This window comes from Nycticebus coucang, chromosome 12, assembly GCF_027406575.1.
Source record: "Nycticebus coucang isolate mNycCou1 chromosome 12, mNycCou1.pri, whole genome shotgun sequence".
Lineage (NCBI taxonomy): Eukaryota > Metazoa > Chordata > Mammalia > Primates > Lorisidae > Nycticebus > Nycticebus coucang.
The window spans coordinates 36,588,879-36,609,538 of record NC_069791.1 but is presented as its reverse complement, the minus strand read 5'-3'; the positions used below and the strand labels follow the sequence as shown (position 1 = coordinate 36,609,538).

At 37.9% G+C, this 20,660-nt stretch overlaps 1 protein-coding gene across 3 annotated transcripts in view; it reads right to left on the bottom strand.

The window, feature by feature from the left end:
- The window catches only part of SOX5 (SRY-box transcription factor 5), a 439,900-nt gene that overhangs the window by 20,218 nt on the left and 399,022 nt on the right, over positions 1-20,660 (bottom strand). For all 3 annotated transcript variants that reach the window (XM_053556184.1, XM_053556185.1, XM_053556186.1), the window contains one exon: positions 15,468-15,613. In XM_053556184.1, the coding sequence (XP_053412159.1) occupies positions 15,468-15,613 (146 nt within the window). The remainder of the gene's footprint in view (positions 1-15,467; positions 15,614-20,660) is intronic.

The following is a 20,660-nucleotide window of genomic DNA, read 5'->3' as shown; positions in this document are numbered from 1 at the left end:
AATTCTGAATGCAGTACATTGTCTATCTCAACCACATCTCTAGCAGTGTTATAATCGTCCGTGCTTGATTAAAAATCCTCTTACACCAGTGGTGTTGGCACTCCTGTACTCTAGTCACCAAAGTCTGTACATTATTTAATAGAAAAATATTTTTAAATTGTCAATCAGTATAAAATATAGTAGAGAACCTGGAAACAAATAGCTTACGTTAACTTTGGTTCTAGAATTACATGCTATTAAAGATGAAAGAAGCTGTACGTTTAAAAATATAACTCTAACCCCATTTGTTTTGTGTATGCCGTCGGAGTTTTCCGTGTTCTGGATTTCCTTTACTGACAGAGTTTGCTGTATATATTCACCTGAGCTCAGGGGCACCCAGGGCACTGGCTTACCAGACTTTGTGTAAATGTAACTGTTAAAATAAAAGATAGCGACATTGAAAAGAAACCAAAAATCCGGCCACATGCCATTGACACGATCTGCTGGTCCCCATGTCCATGAAGACCTTCCTGTGCTCTCTTTGGGGGATGGTACTGGTCCGTGACCACCTCCTCTCAGGTTTTGATTTAACACAGTAAAGCACAAGGCAACGACATATTTTCCAGAGAGTTTCCCATTTTGAAGCAGCCTTTCAAGACGCAAAAGCAACATGAAGGCGACTGGAACAGAAAAAGAACGAGAAGCTGAGCAGCTTCTAAGGTTCTGAGTTGGGCTCCGGGACTTTGTGTCATCTTAACAAGAGACTAAAATTAGCACGTACTGAGCAGGGTAGTCACTATCGCTTTTTACAATGCATGAACTCTAAATATCCAACTTTGTATCTCAAGAGGGTGTCAGCGGGAGATAGTGGTAGTCAACGTGGTAAGCTGTACTTTTCAGTAGCTCTTTGTATAGTCATTTAAGCTAATTTTCAGACATGTGAACAGGAAAAAAAGGAGAGGTGATCGGAGGAACTCAACAATATATAATGGGCCTTTCATTAATTAAACATAACCATTAGAATAGCATGCACATCAAAATGGTAACATTGCCACTTTTTAGGTATACTAGTAGATAGTATATCCGGAAGACATAATTGTTATAGGGAAGAGATAATAATAACCTAAGTGGGAAATAATTAGCCAATAATTCCATATGAAAGCCAATTCTATAGTTAAAGTACATAGCTTATATATATAGTTTAATATATAGGAACTAGATATATAGTTCTTATATATTAAGGTAGGTATAAATTTATATATGGACAGGAGTCTAGCTCACATACGGAGTACACCAAAAGAACAAATTGGAATTAAGAATAGTTCTCAAAAGTTTAAATCCAGCCTATTTAGGCACACAGGAGAAAGATCAGCCAAATGTTATAAATCAGAAATGCTTGTTACCACTGGAAAAGTCCTACCCACTCTACTCATTTGAATCCCACAAGTCCCCAGCTGTATAGCCTCCCCCAAAGACTTCACCCCATGGGGATGTCTAAAATGCAACCATTTGAGATTCTTTTCTTTAGGTTAATTCTTTTCAGGCAGGTGTGGTGGCACACACCTATAGTCCCAGCTACTCAGGAAGCTGAGGTGAGAGGATTGGTTGAGGCTGGGAGTTCAAGGCTGCAGTGAGCTTTGACCATGCCACTGAACCCTAACCTGGGTGATAAAGAGAGATTCTGTCTCTAAAAAAATACATATAAAATTTTTTAAAAAGTTTTGAAAGCCTCTTTTCGTATGCAAAAATACTACTGGAAAAGGTAATACTTTGAGTTTCAAAGTTGTTATGATTAAATTAATCCTCTCTTAAAAAGAGGCAGCTAAAACAAAAGATAGGCAGCAGATGTCAGGTAGGGAGAGAGTTAAGTGGGAAGATGTTGAAAATGGGAAACACCAAAGAAACAGAGTTTGGGGAAAAAGAAATAAATGTTAATGGACACAGGTGACAATTGTCACCTATTTTATAATCTTAGTTCACCTGGCTCTGATTAAATCATGTTAGTCAGGAATTTACACAGAAAAATAGTCCACCATTCCCCCAGTTTAAGTTCAGTATTCTGGAACACGAATCCAGTGTAACACTTACACTTTGCTGCACTCTCATTACTATTCACACGCCCATTTAAAAATAACAAGTCTTTGATCTTCTCTCCCCAACCTTCTTTTTATTAGAAATAAAGCAAAAATAAAAGAAAAATAAACACATTTAAAGAAATACTGGCAGGAATTTGAACGGCTTCTAATCTCATGAGCAGAAGGCCCAAGGAAACTAATTATGACAAAGTAGTCAGAATGAAAAAGTCTTGGGAATTTATAAGTAGGGGCCAAACAGGATGACCAGCATGCTTTCTCTCTTGAATAAAAGCTAGCAATTGTGTAACAACCAGATTTCCTTTGGGAAGGAGAGTCTTAAGCGACTAACTGAATCTCATGCAGTGCTTCAGGTTTGCTAAGATTAAGAGGGAAACATTGGGTTAAGTCTGTTTTTTACTCAAAAAATCTTTTATGTTAACTTGAAAAAAATTGCAGTGAATTGTGTCTCATCTACAGAAAAAATGAAAGTTGTAGGCCATATGGTTTCCTGGACTCAAATGAATAACTTTTAAAATTCATTTGAATAACTTCTTAATGTGTTAATATTCACTTGGGGAGGCTGGTAGCTTGTCTTGTGCTCTGTGACTTGTCCAGTGACTTGCAAAGTGGGAAGCAGCATGTGGACTGTTTGCACCTGACACCAGGTGACAGTGGGAATCAACAAGGAGACAAGTGAAACTTCTACAGATGTGGGCGCTTAGTTGGTTAGAAGTGGCAGGTATAGAGCCACACTTAATATAACAAAACTATTCTGAATGATAAAAGGCTACAAAGATGAATGGGAAGATGACATAGGTTAGAAAATAATGGGTTTTGTTATCAGAGGGATCACACTGTAACCAAACTCTGCCATATATGTTAAGTCACATTGCTTTAGACAAATCAATTAACCTCCTTGGGTCCCAGATCCTAATTTGCAATATGGCAGTTGAATATGTGATAGATTCTCATTTGTTTCAAAAATGTAAGTTAGATATTCTTTTAATATTACAAAAAAATTTGATGACAAAAAATGAAAAAAATATATTCTTCCTAAACATACTGAATTAATTAAATCATTTCCATAATTTTTATATTATTGAAATTAATTTTAATAACCTATGTGATTATGATTCTCTATTCTCTATGGTCAGACAAATAAATATGCATTAAAAAAAGAATTTTAGTAACAACTCCAAATGTTGTTGAGATTTTTTCCCCTTTTTGTCTATCATCTACTCCAATCTATTAAATCTTTATTATTTTTTTTTTTTTACATTTGATACCCAGGCATGATGAGTTAGATTTCCATAATATAAGCCTAGCACATATTGAAGTTGAAAACTTTCCGTACTCCATTACTTCAACTGACACAAAAACAATTGGAGACTCAGTTTTTGTCAAGGCTGAAATGGACCTTTGTTGATATTTCACAGAGCAGGCAAAACACAAGGACACACTACTGTACCTTAGAGAAGGCAGATATTTCCTTAGTTACCTAATCCTAAATTAAACAGTGCATGAGTAGGTAAGTCTTCTGTTCCTCTCTGAAACTGGGATTCGTTCAGTGACGAGTTTTGCTCCCCACCAGCCCCACACAGATAAAGAGAGGGAGAGAGAGATCAGCTGAGGACCAGCTATCATAACAGACATGCCTGAAATAAAGCTCGCAAAGCTATCACAGTCACCAAAAGCACATGCATGAAATGGCAGAAGAGAGTGTGACTGTCAAACGTTGACTCAGTAACAGTTAAACCTCTTCTGGCTGCACTTTTTTCACGGTCTCCTACTACACTAATGACACAAGAATCAGGAAGAAACAAAAAGGGTTTTTAACCCTCCCATTATGTGAACTTGGAAGACCACCAAGGAAGATGGAAGATTATTTGTAAGGCCATAACAATTTATCAGCTGGAGGTTGTTTCATCAGCTTAAGTGAAATACAAAGCAACAACCAGTGTGTCCGCCCCCTCGGCCGCTCAGTTTCACTCTGGCTTACTGATATCTCCATTTCATAGAAAATAATCATCCACATAATCTAACAGCACAAACGGGTTTCTTGTATGTATAAATTATATATATATATAAATACACACACAAACCTACAATTTCCTCTAGCACTAACAAGACAAGTTGAAGGAATCTTTCACTAATTTTACCCGTCAGATGTGAATTTATCCATTAGAATACCCAAAGATGTTCTGGCCTTGAGGAGTATTTTCCCATTCATTTTCTCCATCAGAGAATCATAGGGACATACGGGCTAAGGGGTTGGAAGGGTCCATACACATCCTCTGGTCCAGTCACCCACAGAATCTGCCTTGTTTAATTCTGATTTTTTTTTTCCCTTCTAAATGAGATTCCCTCATAAATTAGAGTCCACTAGTTTGTTCCATGATCTATTTTCCTTTTATAAACTTTGGTAGCCAGCTACATGAAAAGTTTCTTGAAGTATAATTCTGACTAAACTTCTGCCTCAGTCGCATTAGGCCCTCTGATCACAGTGAAATATAGTAGCAGATCAAGTTTTCTCAAGAAGTACTGTAAAGTTGAAGATACACAGGATGGTTTACAAACACATAGTTTCTACGAATTTCTAGAGTCCAAGTGAATGAGTCCAACATAGTAAAATGACTATTGATGATATTGATCAATCATCATTAATAAATTTTAAAAAAATGATTTTAGAGTGAAAGAAATATTTCAAAGTTGATGACAAATAACTAATTCTGACATTTCTTTTTATTTTTATTTATTTTTTTAAATTACTAACATTTTAATGCATATTTTTCCAATTCTTTCCTTGTGTGTACGGATTTTTAAATTTTTTACAAAAATTAGAATCATACTTTTATACATACTGTTTTGATCCTACCTCTTTTTTTTTTTATTAAATCATAGCTGTGTACATTGATATGATCATGGGGCATCATTCACTAGCTTCACAGACCGTTTACCAAGTTTCACATATACCCTTGTAAGATGCACTGCTGGTGTATCCCACCAATCCCCTTCCCTCTACCCACCTCCCCACTCCCTCCCCTCCCTTTCCCCCTTCCCCCTATTCTTAGGTTGTAACTGGGTTATAGCTTTCATGGGACTCTACTACAAAACTCTTAGAAGTGATCAAGGAATACAGCAGCATCTCAGGTTACAAAATCTGACATTTCTAAATGAAGAAATCTGAGGAACAATGAATATTGAATGTGTATTCCAGAAAAGATGGGGCTGGATGGTATAAAGAATAGCTAAGAGCAGTTAGCAGAGGGTGTGGTAACAAAAAGAAGCTAGTACAAATTCACTAAAAAATAATGATAATAATAATAATAATAATAATAATAGTAATAAGGTGGCGCCTGTGGCTTAAAGGAGTAGGGCACTGGCCCCATATGCCGGAGGTGGCAGGTTCAAACCCAACCCTGGCCAAAAACTGCAAAAATAAATAAATAAATAAATAAATAATAATAATAGTTAAAATGACCTCCCTCGTATGGGAGTGCAAACCAGGGGATCTCAATAATAGTAACTGTTTGGACTTAGTTATGGATTATACACCTGTCAATATCCTTGATGTCATGATGGAGAAATTACACAGGACTCTTAAAAAGAGATTTGAGTGGAGTGGGAAGAAGAGATCAACAATATTTGTCTTTAAACTCCTCCCTGTTTAAAAATAATCAGGACCTTTAATTTGTGAAACAGAGAAGAATTTAGCTATATGTAGTCAAGATGGTACACCGATTAAAGATTGTAAGCTATCAGGTAAAAGATAATGGACCACTGAAGGAAGAGTTATCTAAAGAGCTGCCTATCCATTGAATGGGCTGCCTCAGGATGTAAAGAACTTCCCCTCCCTGGAGGTTTTCAGATAGTAGTCATCCACCTACTGGCCTGGTAGTCTAACATTAGAGATGTTGGAGAGGCAATTCAACATTGGATGACAAGTTGGATTGAAGCCTTTTTAAGTTTTCTTTCAAACCCACAATTCTCTGATTTTATGTCCTATTTGCTTAGACTCTACATGACAAAAGTAATGTATTTTGATAAATACATTTATTTAACAAATAATTGGTCCGGATTTTTTTAATCATGGAGGTTCATAAGATATTTATTTAATTATTAACTCTTGCCAATTTTCTCTTCCCACTCTTTTCAGGGTCCTGCGTAATTTATCATAACTGTATATTTTCCCATCTCTACGTGATAATTTCCTCAAAAGTGATTAGCTGATAAGTTTCCATACTTACAGCCACTCCATTTATAATCAAGAACTCCATAATTCTTTTCTTAAATTCAAGAAAGACATGGCCAATTATGAAAATAAAATCTAAAATATTATAGTGATTCCAATATATTTTGTGAGAAGACTCTCCAACAGTAATCAGACTTAAAAATTCAAGTACTTTTTTAAAGACACAGTTACAGTTACAAATTCAGCATTACTAATTTAGTCCTTAAAACAGGAAACCACTGCCATGGAGAGAAGTCTCGATGGCCCAGATGTGTAATGCATACAAAAGCCACTCAGAGGAATGTGCAAAAAACAAATAATTCACCAAAAAAGTACAGATGAATATTGTCCCAGTAAAATACTGGCCCTTGATTTTCTGTAATCATGGTGCTTATGGTCTGTACACTTGGAAGAGGAAAGCCAGGACAGGAAAAACTAAATCCTGGGATTTCAGATTCTTTATATATGGTGAGGATTCAGTTAATACCAAAAAGGTGGGGGGGGAAGTGTTTTTCTTTCAAACCGGGGCAGACAGATGTACTATACACACTGAGTTAAATCAGAAAGGTTAATGTGAGAAAACTAGGGTGCCAGCAAAGAAAAATAATAGAATCCATAACCTACAGGGGATATCCAGTAGGTGGGAGGGCTGCACAGATGTAAACACAAAGCTAGAATATTGTCTGATGTAATTGTTCCATAAACAATTGGGCAACTCAGTTACTGAGCTGTTACAGAAACATATAAGATTATTCTCTTTAAATTTTTCCTTTTCATGGAATGAAGTCTATAAAACTGTCAGCATTCTTACAAAATGTAGCCTAAGTGGCCAATAGTTAGTTCAGTTAAATAAATACAATGGGAGTATTTTAAAGACTCAGGGCTTGGTTCGGAAATGCTGGTTCTGACCAATGGAAACAGACACATCAGGGTGACAGTTCACTTTTCAATTATCCGTGGTAGTTTTGGGTGCAGAGGGAGAAAAGGATAGATTAGAAGAGATACTAAATATCTTATTTTAATGAACAACTAAAACTTCATCACCTGTTTTATCAGAGCTGGTGGGGGAAGCAAAGTAAACAAGATGGGCTATGTTCTTTTTTGCTTTACTCGCTCACTCTGAAGTGAAGGGGCCAGTTCCTCAAGACAGGAAGCAAACAGGAAAAACAAAGCATTGGAATAAAAGATGTATAGGTTATGGAGACAGTGATTGCTTCAATGGGATTTTCATGACCAAGCTTCCAAATGTGCTAACAGATCCAGACACACATGACCAACAAGCTAATTGAACAGGCACGAGGTTACTTTCGGGAACTCCCTCTCCACTGTCCACTAGAAAGCTCAGTTCAAAAACCGATCTACCACTTAAATTCCTCTAATCTTCTCAGATCTTTAAAAAAAAAAGTTAAAAACGAAGAACACTGTTCTTATGTGTGTTACAGAGTGAGACTGAGAGAGGGTGTGCAAGCAGTGAAAACTGTGATGTCCCGAGAAAATGTCAACATCCATTATGACTCCTTCTGACTCACAGGTATAAGCAGGTTTTCTCAGAGGTAAAAGAGGAGACAAGGTAGGAAAGGAAAGATTAGATAAGCCCCTTTGAAATAAATGCTACATTCAGAATATTTTCTTCATATTTTTTGTTCCATACCCGTCAAATAGTGAACAATAAATCCCATAAAGAACATGACCCATCATCTACTAAGTGTAAGAAAGTAACTGGAACACACATTTCTCTTTCATTATTTGAGTGTCTGACTGTGTAACTGCCTTGAAGACAGCTACCTGACCTCAAGGAGGAGGAAAGATCAAGGGAGAAAGGAAAAGAAAGACCCGTTTTGGATGGGTCAGGTTTTTAAAATTCACACTTCTGGTCCAATAACAAAAGTGAGTCTCACTTGTTGAAAATTTAGAAAGTTCAGAGACGGGGGGGCACATATGTAAATTTATAACCCCATCACGTTGGCATAACTATTTGTTTACATTTTGTGATGCATTTTCCTAATCTTTTATCTCTGCATCAAGAAAATATACTCTACAAATATCTAGAGCACTCTCGACATAGTGTTCTGTAACTTGCTTTCCTCAGGAATTCTATTGTGGCAATATCCTCAAATCCTTCAATGAACAGACAATTTCGATCATCAGCGAGGCCTGTGGGTATCTCTCCAAAAGCCCAATTTGGCATGCCCTATGAGTCTTCATTTTATTGGACCATCCTGCACTAACCCCTCTACCAGAATGATGTAAAGAACACAAGACTCTCTGTTTGAAAACATGCACAGCTTTTCCAGGCTTGAAAATTAAACCATAAAAAGTTTACTAGAAAAAAAAAAAAAAAAACCTTTAAAAAGCTCCTTAAAAACTCACACCATAATTGCTCCCCACCAAGCGTGGGCACTTGCTAGCTGCAAGTAGTGGCACTGTGACAAATGTAGCAAAACTGAAAGCGGGCTATACTAAGAGAAAGAAAAAGTCTTCCACTGGCCATCTGTGAAAATAAGGCATGTGGCCATTAAATGCAGAGGCTGTAAATATACACAAACTCCACGAAGCAAATGGCAAAAAAGGACTAAACTTCAAGCTCAAACAAATCAAAATGTTTAATGCATAGTTACCACTGCTGGACGAAAACAGCTCTGATCTTTGCAGTCTGCAAACTCGGCATGTATTTCAATTAAATACCCCCAAAAAGAAAAGAAAGAAAAGGAAAGAAATGAAAAGACACAGAAGAAAACCGTCTGGAACAAAAGGCTATAGACAGCCTAGACTCAATTTCCAGAAACAAACAGCCCCTTTAACGTGCATCAGCCTGTCGAGAATGTCGATTGGAATTATTAAAGGCTGACATATAGAGTGATGGATGGGTGATGACATAATACCTATTTGCCTTTTTGTCATGGTCTTTGAAAACTGGCTGCTCTGCACTGATAATATTCACTGAGGGGTTTTCCTCTCCCCTCCTGTCCCACAAGAAGTGTTCCCTAGCTAAGACACTCAGAATTAAGGAGGTTTTATGAATGAAAAACAAAAGGAAAGAAAACCTAAGGATCAAATGCCAACTTGTACATGAAGGCTGGTCTAGATTTTCTAATAATCAGTTGCCTAGAGAGCAGTTCCCTGTCCTTTTCATACAAATTTTCAGAGTAGACAGAGTCCAACGGGAGGAAGGCACCTATTCAACTCCAGGTTTTGGGTAGCTTTTCATTAAAGTCACCAAATAAATAATTATTTGTAGAGATTCAAAATGACATATATTCAATTTCATAATGAGAAAATATTAATCGCTGATGTTATTTTAATTTGGCAAATATTATTTTCCATGGCAAATTCTAGCTAGAGGATTTAAAAGCTTGGGAACCTTTTCTTGAAACACACAGGCACATACGCCCCTAGTAAAATATGCTGTACCACATTGTTGGAAAGATCTATCTCATTTCCTTCAGAAGGATTTGCCTAAGGTGCCTACATCCTTTGTAGAGTTTTTCCTCTAGCCATGGAGGCATCTAGTTCTAATTCAACTTCTCTAATTCATGTTAGCTAAAGGTGACGTTTACAAAAACCATCCTCAGATCATTAATGAATAGAAGCATCTTCCACTGAACAGAGGGGCACGAATTCCTTCCCGCTCACTTTTCTGAAGGGAAAGCTGTAATTCACAATTCTTCACAGGCCTCTTCCTTATCTAAGGAGAGGAACGTGTGTTAGATACTGCTGAGCTACACACTGTGTGAGTTTCTGAAGAGTTAACGCCGTTGTCTCCATCCATCAGGCGGCCAGTGATGCATCAGGAAAGAATGATGGATGTAAAATTATCACAGGGCCGCCATCTGATACACTTACTGCCATTTGTAACTAATGCTGGGAATGACACACTTTTTTTCATTATTAAACATCCACATTAAGTCAACATTGGTCACTGTCATTTCATGTGTGGCAGTCTGTTAAAGGGAGAGAAGAGGGTTGACGGTGGCAAAAAAAGAAGAGGTTGTAATGAAACAGCTTCCAAGTGCCGGACCACTAACTTTGACCTTTGTGTACCACTAGCCTACCTAATCTATGGTCAGGCTTCCTATGAAGATGACTGACAAAGAATCAAAAAGAGAAACTGGTGTCACTATGGAGCAAATTCTTATTTAAAATAAACATGTTATTCATCCCATTTTCATCTTATTCTATAGGAATCCGCGAAAAATTTTCACTGAAGACATTTTCCCAGCTACCACTTGCAGGTATAGATGAATTCGTAGTATGCGTACCTGTTTACATTCTAAGTACACTGTAGGCAATTAATGTTTGGTGAATAAATTCCCCATCTTAAGAAATATATGCATACATTTGCATGCTTATGTTTGTGAGTGACATCTGTTTTACATAAGAAAAGCAGTGCAGAAGTCGGTCTTAACACGTACACAGCATGTGTGTGAACACACTTTCATAGAGTTAACCTGCCATCAAACAATGTTTTCTTGTGCACATGCTTGTCATGTAATTCTTTATGAATCCCAGACGAGGACGGTCTAAGGCCCCTGACATGAGACAGTGGAAGAGCAGAAGACACACAGACGGCAACAATCCAAGACAAACCAAACACCCCAGTTTCACGAGGAATTATTCGAGAGCTTTGGTATCACTTTTATAATATGGCTGTGGCTGACAACTGCCTTTTCCTACCCATTTCACAGCCATTCGGGTCCTTTTCTTCCCTGCTAATATCACCTTAGATCTCAAAAATGTGGTCTTAGGATCAGTTCTCTAATTCAGTCACAGAAAATAATTCATGACTAATTTAACATAGTCTATTTTCCTTTGGGTGGCAATTGTCTTAAAGATGTGCGTACATATGACGCAGTTGTAGCCAATGAGATGTTTGTGGATGTCAGCTCGAGCAGGAGACCAAAACATCTCTGCGTGAATGAAGACTGAAGTCCTCAAAGAGAAAACTTCTCCTTCCCAAACCTGCTGTAGGTGCAGGTTTGACACCCAAAGGGAAAACCCCAAAGAAATAAACCAACATCGTACTCCCAAGCTTCATTATCTGATAAAAATTAAACACCAGTAATATTTGTTTAAACTACTGTACTTAGGTTTCCTGATGCATCTAGTGAAATACATTTCTTTTCTTTTTTTTTGTTTTTTTGCAGTTTTTGGCCAGGGCTGGGTTTGAACCCGCCATCTCTCGCATATGGGACCGGCACCCTACTCCTTTCAGCCACAGGGGCTGCCTGTGAAATACATTTCTAACAGATACTACAGCATAGCAATACTCTTCCTAGGATAACTATGTTTGAAGCAAGGAAAATAGTCTGGAAACCTAGTCTATTTCTTATTTCAGTGGAGTACACCAGGTCTCTATTGCATTAACACTGGCTGGTGGAATCAGGATGATAAAAACTGAGATTTTTATGATCTCCTATTAGGTATGGATACTTTTAAATATCCTATTTTTAAACATCATACTAAGAACCTACTATACAATTGATTCTATAGATGAACTGTGCCATTTGGGTATTGATGAAGCAAAAGTGTGTTTTGTTTTTTTCTTTAAACAAAACATACGTATAAGAATAGTCTGTTCCTTCCTACCTGAGAAGCTTACTTTTTCATCCAGAACACTCATCTGTAACAAAGCCGTGTGGTAAAAGATAACATGATTTGAATCTACGATCAGCCTATAATTAACTAGAGATGACAATTATAAATAACACTGTGTCCCAGAGCTTCCAAGAAACCTGACACACACAGTTATTGGGTATGTTGAATCACTTCCAAGAAAAGTAAAGAAATTAAAAAAAAAAAAAATCTTTTAGAAGTCTTCAATTAAAATGTGTTTCAGTAAAAATGACTTTCATGATGTGTTTTGGTACAAATCACTGGAAAAACATTTGTCCCTATCTTCACACCTCTAATTGTTTTCACTGTCCAATTACAGCTTTTCACAATTAAGACCTCCTAGTTGGGACAACCATGTTGGCTATTGGAGATGCGAAGAAAAGTCAATGTGCGTACCCAACGAGCTGGACCACTACTATGAGATTTCCATTATGCGATGCTCAGGTGGTAACATCTATCGTCTTTTAGAGTAATAGAAAGCACCAGGCTGAATTTCTTTCCTTTTCCTTTCTCTCAGCTCCCCCTTCCATCTTTCTTTCTGCTTCATCTACCTAATTCCTTACATTTCACATACTTTCTGGCTTGAGGGGGTTCGGGGCACTATTTTTAATAGAAAAATTACCTTCTTTAGGGATTTAAATGACATGAGAGGATGATAGTGCAAAATATAATGGGAATTTATCATGTGTTGTCTCTGGCTTTCATTAAGAATTATGAAGCAAAATTTCAGACCATGTATTGATCCACATATGTACTGGCTATGGCTACAGCCGAATGATTATAAAATTCTAATTAGAAAGTAGATATTAGAAAAATACCAACACGATATGCAGAGGGATGCTGGTTCATGTGGAAGGGTAAGTGCTCACAAAATTCTTCGTAAACTCACATATTTAATTGATGTGATATACTAAGCAATATGGGACTTTATTCAATTCCAATAGGTGGGTTCTCACATATTAATATCCTATACCATCAGCTCTATAAAGGCAGAGCCCATATTTTCTGGTTCAATGCAATATTTTCGTACACAGCACAGACTCTAACACTTGGTAGTTGCTAATATCGAACAATTACTAATTAAAAGACCTGTGACATTATTATCTCGTTCTCATGCACTGCACAGAGATGGATCGTTAATGTTGTGGAAATGACACCCAAGCCAGTTCAACAGGAAAAGTCACCCACATACCACAGTCACACCTGCTTCACTAAGCTCAGTTTCATGCTCAGGTGTCAGGGTAACATAAGGGTTGAGACAGTTCAGATCCTTTGGTTGAAATTGTTTACTTGTACAAGAGTCTGTCATACTACCCCAGTTAACAGAACTTCCTAATTGAATATCTTCACTTACAATCCACACAAGCATAAGACCACAGTTCAAGATGTACTCAGCTGACCACATGACAGCGCATGGTGAAGACATTTGAGAAGGATAACCTTTTGGAGGTTTCGAGAGTCATCATCAGGTTTGGCAGGCTTTATTCCAAAAATATATATATATTTTAAAAAGTTCTAGCAACTCTACAAAAGAGAAAGGAAATTTGAGGCAGCAGCTTGCAACAGAGGCAACTCTCACTTCTACAGCCCGAATAGGAGGTGCTGATCAGAGAAATAAAATGAAGTATAATTGTGGAGGTGGAGCCAGACGTGGCAATCGGGTCCCCTAACAATGGGCGAGTGTGGAAAAGAGTGAATGCAGATGGTGCCACTCTTGTTACTTAATCAAAAGGCTGTGCAGAGTCACTGGAGCCAGCCTAAAGTCATGTGTTAGAACAACAGCTGATCTGTATTAGAGAAGATTAACGCCCAGTGCCATGGTGGAGGGCTCAGGATTATTTTATGTACTTCCATTGCCTTACAAGCCGTCAGCACAATTATTGCCCTCCGATGTGAATGACTGATCTGTAACCACAGCTCAACAGCATGCCGCTTAGGGGCCCAGGAGCTTCATGAAGATGAATTTCCATACCATCAAAGTGCTTTTAATGGGCTTCCTGATCCAACCACAAGGCCTGTTTTGCAAGTATATAGAACTCAGGCTGAAGGCTTCCTGTCCAAAAGGATTTGGTCGGTTGTCACTTGACAATTCCCAGCCAGCACTGGGGAAGAGAAGGGGGGAGATAGGTAGAGTTGTCTCTGCTTTGGAGGATTAAAAAAAGAAAAAAAGGGTACAGATGCTTGCTGAATGCAACCAACTGCTGTATCCACAGCTGAATTCAATGCGCTTAACAAATAACGGCAATTTAGCTATGCTTGCGAGGAATAGCTTGAGTCACTTTGCATTAGCATCTGGCTGAGTGTTAAACTCATTTCTACATGGGGAGCAGAGAAAAGGAATTTCTGTTCAAGCATCCTTTCAAGAATGTTTAAATATTTGAATAAAAATTCCTTTATGCTTCCTATCATTCCTCCTTAGAGCTGTCACTTTGCTTTTCTCTTTATCTTTTGGTGCCTGGCTTCGCGTCCTCACCGTACCAATGTCGTACTTCTTATGTTGTAAGACTACAGGAGATGTATACCGACCTGTGTGCTGCCCTCCCCTCTGGAATAGAACAGAATTGAAATAGTTTCTCCAACCTAAATTTTTACCCACATTAGGACCAGAGAAAAAGTATTTGGGACAGGATCACCTGTACATCGCCCTATCACTACGCAGATCACCAGCTTCCGAGCGATTACATATCAAACTCCATCTAAAACCCGGGAACCAGAAAGCTCTCCAGATTAGCAATCTGCTCACTTTGGACAGTTGCTTGACTCAGCAGCGTCCCGTGATGATTAACATTCAAGTTATCGCTGAGTAGCTGATCATGTTTTCTCTCATTTACCTTATATTTATCTATAGGATTGTGCAAAGGGGACTTGGTAACACTTGAAAATTTCCATTCAAAACATATCAGATGTTACCAAAGGAAGCACTTTATTCTGAGCATTCTAAAATAACTTGCAATATTTTTCTTCATTGAATACAACATATGCTTACACAAAAGAGCCTGGAATCATTGTAGCATCACAAATTCAGAAGCTGCAGTTAGGTATTAGGATAAAGTCACCGTTTTAAAAGGCACATTTTGTTTTATGATAAAAGTCAAAAATTTCAATTGTGCAGTCACCTAGCACTTGACAGTACTCTGCACGGGAAACATATTATGACAAGCTCAGGATCCTAAGTACTTAGAATATGAGCATGGGTATCATCCAAGCTTATGCTGATTAAAGAAGATTCGGCATTTTCAAATCCAGCTCATCTCCAAATACAAGTTAAGCATCTCTATAAAGCAAAACTTTTACTCAGACTCAGATATTTCAAATGCCATTTCATTTTAACACAGCTGTTGGCATAAGAGGGGATATTCATTGTCAATAAGGTTTGAGGATGGATAGGAGAAGTATAAGTCTTCCCATTTCCAGATGGTTTTGTTTAGGATGGGCGTGGGGACTTCTGTGTTGAGGGAGGGGGGGAAAAGGAAGGGAAAAATCATCATTCTGAGGTTAGTAAGAAGATGGAAAGATCTCAGGAAATTTAATTACGCATTTCTGAAATGTAAGTTATTTTATGAACTGACCTTTTCTGTCCGGCAGTTATTGAGACCTAGACTATTCACAACAGCCACCTTCCCATCAAGCACCTGTTGTTCCCGCCGAAGCTGTTCCTTCATCTGCCGAGCTTCTTGGATTGCCTTGGTGACAGCATCATGGTCATTTAAATAACCTGAAAGTGAGACATAGCAAAGGATACATTTTGCACAAACGCCTGGACAGGCTAACCTTTAACCCCCCAAATCACCTTGTTAGGGGGTAATGGCTAGCAATCGGCACACAATAATTTATCTGTGGAATTTGTCTAAAAATAAATGAATGAATGAATGATTGAGGATGACTGATTCACATCATCATACATGAACATGTTTTTCCAAACATCTGTACTCAAAACATACTCTTTGGGTGAAATTTGGTTGTTTCCAAATATTTGGAAAGAAGTTTAAAATCTAATTTCAAATAAAGGTTTTAGTTATGAATCTGAATGTTTTGTAGTACTGTAGTATAACTAAAGGTTTTAGTTATTAATCAGAATACTTTGCAAAAGCAAAGCTATATTTGATTTTTTTTCATGCAAAAAAACCCCTGAATGTTACCATAGGTTATAGGTACTAATAATTACCACTATGGTTATTGAATCCTTCATAGTATTAGAAAAGTCACCATTGAGTCTGTCACATACAGAAGTAGATCATTTTTAACTGACTGAGAATTTCCCCCCTAATCCATTTGTGGTGAAATAAACCGTAGGTGGCAGTGGTTTGCCACGGATACACACATGTAATAGTCAGGCGCAACGTATGAAGCACAGACTGTAACCAAGCACCTGTAATGGTCTGATAAAAAATTGTGGCTACTCTTAACTACAGTCGCACTTAATTCACACTCTTAATAAGATGGTCAAATAACCAGCTTGTGTCTGCTGCTCGATAATCTGTGGTTGGTAAAAGACACTAGCAAAATATATCTATATTTTTAAAGAATAATAGGTGTAAGGAGGAAACCATTTTTAACTTAAATTTCACACCGGTCATTTCTTTATTTGCTGCACTTTAGCTTGATGATCAGGGAGGAATACTGATGGGAAAAGACTGTCTCGCAAATGTTGAAAGAAAAGCTAATATCTCATCTTTCTCTCTCCCTATCTTTTAACTAGGGCATAAAATGGCATAAAATGAATCTGTAATATGAAATTGCCCAGAAAAGGGACTTGTTTGTGACATGAGGCTAAATCTAACCAGATCCATTGGTGAATTGTGACAGATGGAGGGACTGTGAGACAGAAGGCAGGCACTAATCACACACAAAATGACCGGCTTGCCTCAACATGTTCCATGGATTCCAGCAAACTTTACACCCTAATCCATTTTTAGAACAAAAAACATCTGGGCCATAAATCCTCTAATCTGCCAAAACACGCTATTAAATCCCATGATTTGTTGAAAAACACTAAGATTAAAGAAAGGAAATATAAAATGGCTAACTGCCGTGTTAGGAAAGTGTTATTAATACTCTTTCTTTGTCTCAATTACGAATGTTCTGGTACTAAAGAGCCTTGTCTAATCATGTCAGATTACACATCCTCTTTGTATTGCGAGACTCTTCTATCTGATCTGCTGATTGCCAAAAAACATAGACTATTTTCTTGCTGCTTAAACATTTCTACTGAAGAAACTGAAGTCAGATTAGTGCAGTGCTTCAGGGCTGGCAGGTCTGTAAACGTTCTACAGACCTTTCCCCAGGTACTATGCACAGACTAGACCTGGTCCTCTGATTTCCTTGAAGCAGAAAGAAAAGTTTGACCACAGAAAGGGGAACCTTGAGAGAGATGATACATTTCATCTTTCACAGCTCAACTCATTGGAACGTATTCAAAGAACAAAACATCCCTGTTCAACTATAAACACAACATGAAGTGAAAACAACTACTTAGAGTTAGGACAGATCTTCAGGGTTAACATTTACTATAAAAGATGTTTGTATTTAACCTTATATTATCCTCAACCTTCTGATTTGGTTCTCCTGCACACAACCTTCTTAATATGTTATTATTGAACTTACGCTATTTAGGAACACTATTACTCCAGAAGGAAATATAGCTTTTAATGACAGTAACGGTCTCAGGATCTGTTCATTTAGTAGGATCCTAAGAGGACCTGCCTGATTTTCCTATCCTCTAGCTCCTTGTTTATATACACCCTGGCATCATGCTTTTTTGTAGACTATTTAGCTTCTATGTAGTCTAATTATCTTTTCCAGAATACAAATATATTTGAAATTGCTTGGCACATGGAATTGAATAAAAGCATGAATTCTTTATGCTTTTTAGGGACTGCCAAGATAACATTGTGTAGGAAAAATGATTAATATACATGCAAGAGGAATGCAAATTTTTATGAGGGTGGCTAACTGATAGACCTTCATTCTGAAATGGCTATTACCCTTCTGAGTATGAACCAGGCCCAACCCTGCTTAGCTTCCGAGATCAGACGAGATTGCGTACATTCAGGGTGATAGGGCCGTAGGTTATAATGGCTATTTCCAATCCAAGATGTGTATTTTAGCGCAGGTAGAAACAAGTGCTCACTTTAAAACACACATTTTTGCTTTTAGAGACTCTTGAGTTTTAGTTACGATGCCATATGAAATTTTAACATTTCTATCTGCAATGTTAAATCATAAAGCTATTTGTGTATTATAGCATTCAGTCTCAACAGGATTGTTGGCTTGTTCTTTATATTTTGTTCTTAATCATTGTCACCAAATCCCCAACCCTGCAGACTACTTGCTCTCTCTCTCAGCAAATGGCCTTGACTTTGATTTAGGAAAGATCAGTAAGGCTGAACTCTTACTTTCTGCCCCCACCCTTTCTCCTACTCTCTGCTGGCTTTGACGTTATCTCCATTTATGCCATTTTGTCCTCCTCCTGTTTCAGCAAAAAATCTCTCTGTTTTTAGTCAAGACAAGTCTCCTAAACTCACATTAGAGTTCTAGATTTCTCTACCTCTTCATTGATTATTCTCTTCTCATTCACATCATCTGTCTTATCATCTCTATCAACTTGTATGTATTTAAGGTTCTCACTTCTCCTAAAACAAGTCAATGAAGTTCCTCCTTTAACCTTGTTTTGCTCTCTTCTTCCAAACCCCCGTCTCTCTCTCTACCATCTAGCGGAGATTCTCAAAGACGCTGTATCTCATACTCTCCTGTTCCCTCCTCACTCTTCAATTCCCACTACAATTTTGTTTCTGCTGCCCTTGGTCTTTGAGTTGTCAAATCACTTACCACCACCACCACCACCACCACCACCACCACCACCCCTTCTTTCTCATCATAGCGTTGTTCCTTTTTCCTCACTGCTTCCTCCATCTTCAAGTCCCTGCCTGAGATCCTTTCTTTACCTGTTTCTTAAATTTTGGTGCAAGATTCTAATCATCACAAAAAGTATGTGTTTTAGAGTTTAATTCAGGACAATCCTGAATTAAAATGCGAGCTTTGCCACTTACTAGCTTTATACATTATACACATAATTTTACCTTTTTAAATCTCAGTTTTCTCATTGGTTAAATGGGGATGACATTCACTAGATAAACATCCCAATTAAGAGAGTTAATACAGTCTCCTCATAATACGTGGTCTGTGGAAATGATTCAATAACCGATACTTTATTTATAAAGAGGCACAGTGAAATAAGTGGAATTGGGGGACTGGGTTCAGATGGATCTAGGATTCCATTTCTTGGTGAATGTGATAGTTGACAAATTTTAACAGTTAAAACTCTCTACTTTTTCATTTCCCTCAGCTAGGATAGAAACATAAGGTTGATGGAAGAATTAAATGAAATAGCAAAATATGAAAGAGTAAACAGCACTTGGGATCTGAGGAGGCAGCAGAAACTAACTCCTTTCTTTATTTTTCTCTTTTATTATCCTTGGGTGCCCAACATGTTAGCACTCATGTTATGTAACTTTGAATATTATGAAGAATCTGTGAGGGGATTCAGTGAAATGGGAATCAGCCCATCAGAGTTTGAAGAGATCTGATGGTCATCTGATACATTTTATTCTGCCTTCATTATGAATTCAGGCAGCAACTGCATCTAAAGTAAGTCTCAGATCAGCAGAGATATGTGGAGGAGAGGTTTGGTGAGCCTCAATCTTAACAGGCAAGTGAGAGGGAAAAGGTCAACATGGCTTCCCCTTAATATGTCAGATGAGATTTGGAAAATGCCTCTTAGGAAACATTAATGTCAGAAATTTGTGAGATTCTGATAGCTTTGTTAAATGCACCGCAATTTGATTTTTTTTAAATGCCTCAGTGTTTCTTCTTAACCATTTCCAAAATTCTTCTCAAATTTTTCATTTTTATTTTTAAAGGCTCCTCGTATATATTTTTAAGGGCAGAAAAGAAGAGAAACTGAAAAGTCCATTTTTGGAGGAGGTAAATTCGAAAGGGAAAGAATTACCAACATGGCTATAAATAGAAAGAAAAACAAACAAACAAACAAACAAAAACCCCTCAAACTAGGAAATAGACCAAAAGTAGGTGAAATTGTGTCTTCTCCCCCAAATATATCCACCTAGTATCTGTGAATGTGATCTCATTTGCAATTAGGGCCTTTTAAGATGTAATTAAGGATCTTGAGGCGAGATCACTGGCATCCTTGTAAGAGTGAGGAGAGGAAGAGATTGGACACACGGAGAGAGGGAGAAGGCCGAAAGAGGCAGAGACTGGAGTTATGCACACACGCCCAGGGAAGCCCAGGATCATCAGAGGCACGGAGGCATGGTCCTCCCTCAGAGCTCCCACAAGGACCAGAGCCCGCTGACACTCCAACTGGGATTTCCAGCCTCCAGACTTGTGAGAGAATAAATTCGTTTCAGGCCACCAGTTCCTGGTAATTTGCTGTGGCAGCCCTAGGAAAGCAATGTACCACACTTGGTCTTAACTATGGCCCTAAGAATTGAGAGATAGTACCAAGTACCGTAAAATTAACTATTGCCTGCCTCAAATCCTCCCTGATTGCTGGTGTATACGTCTACTAATCCTTTCTATATGAATGTCCTATGAGTACCTGAAAGGCAGCATGTCTGGTACAGAATTCATCAATTTCTGTGGCCTCAATTTGCTCTTTCTATATTCCACAAAGCTTTTTAGTAACCCATCCAGTCACTCGGGAGTCATCTAAGGCATCTCCTTTACCACACACAGATGAAAGG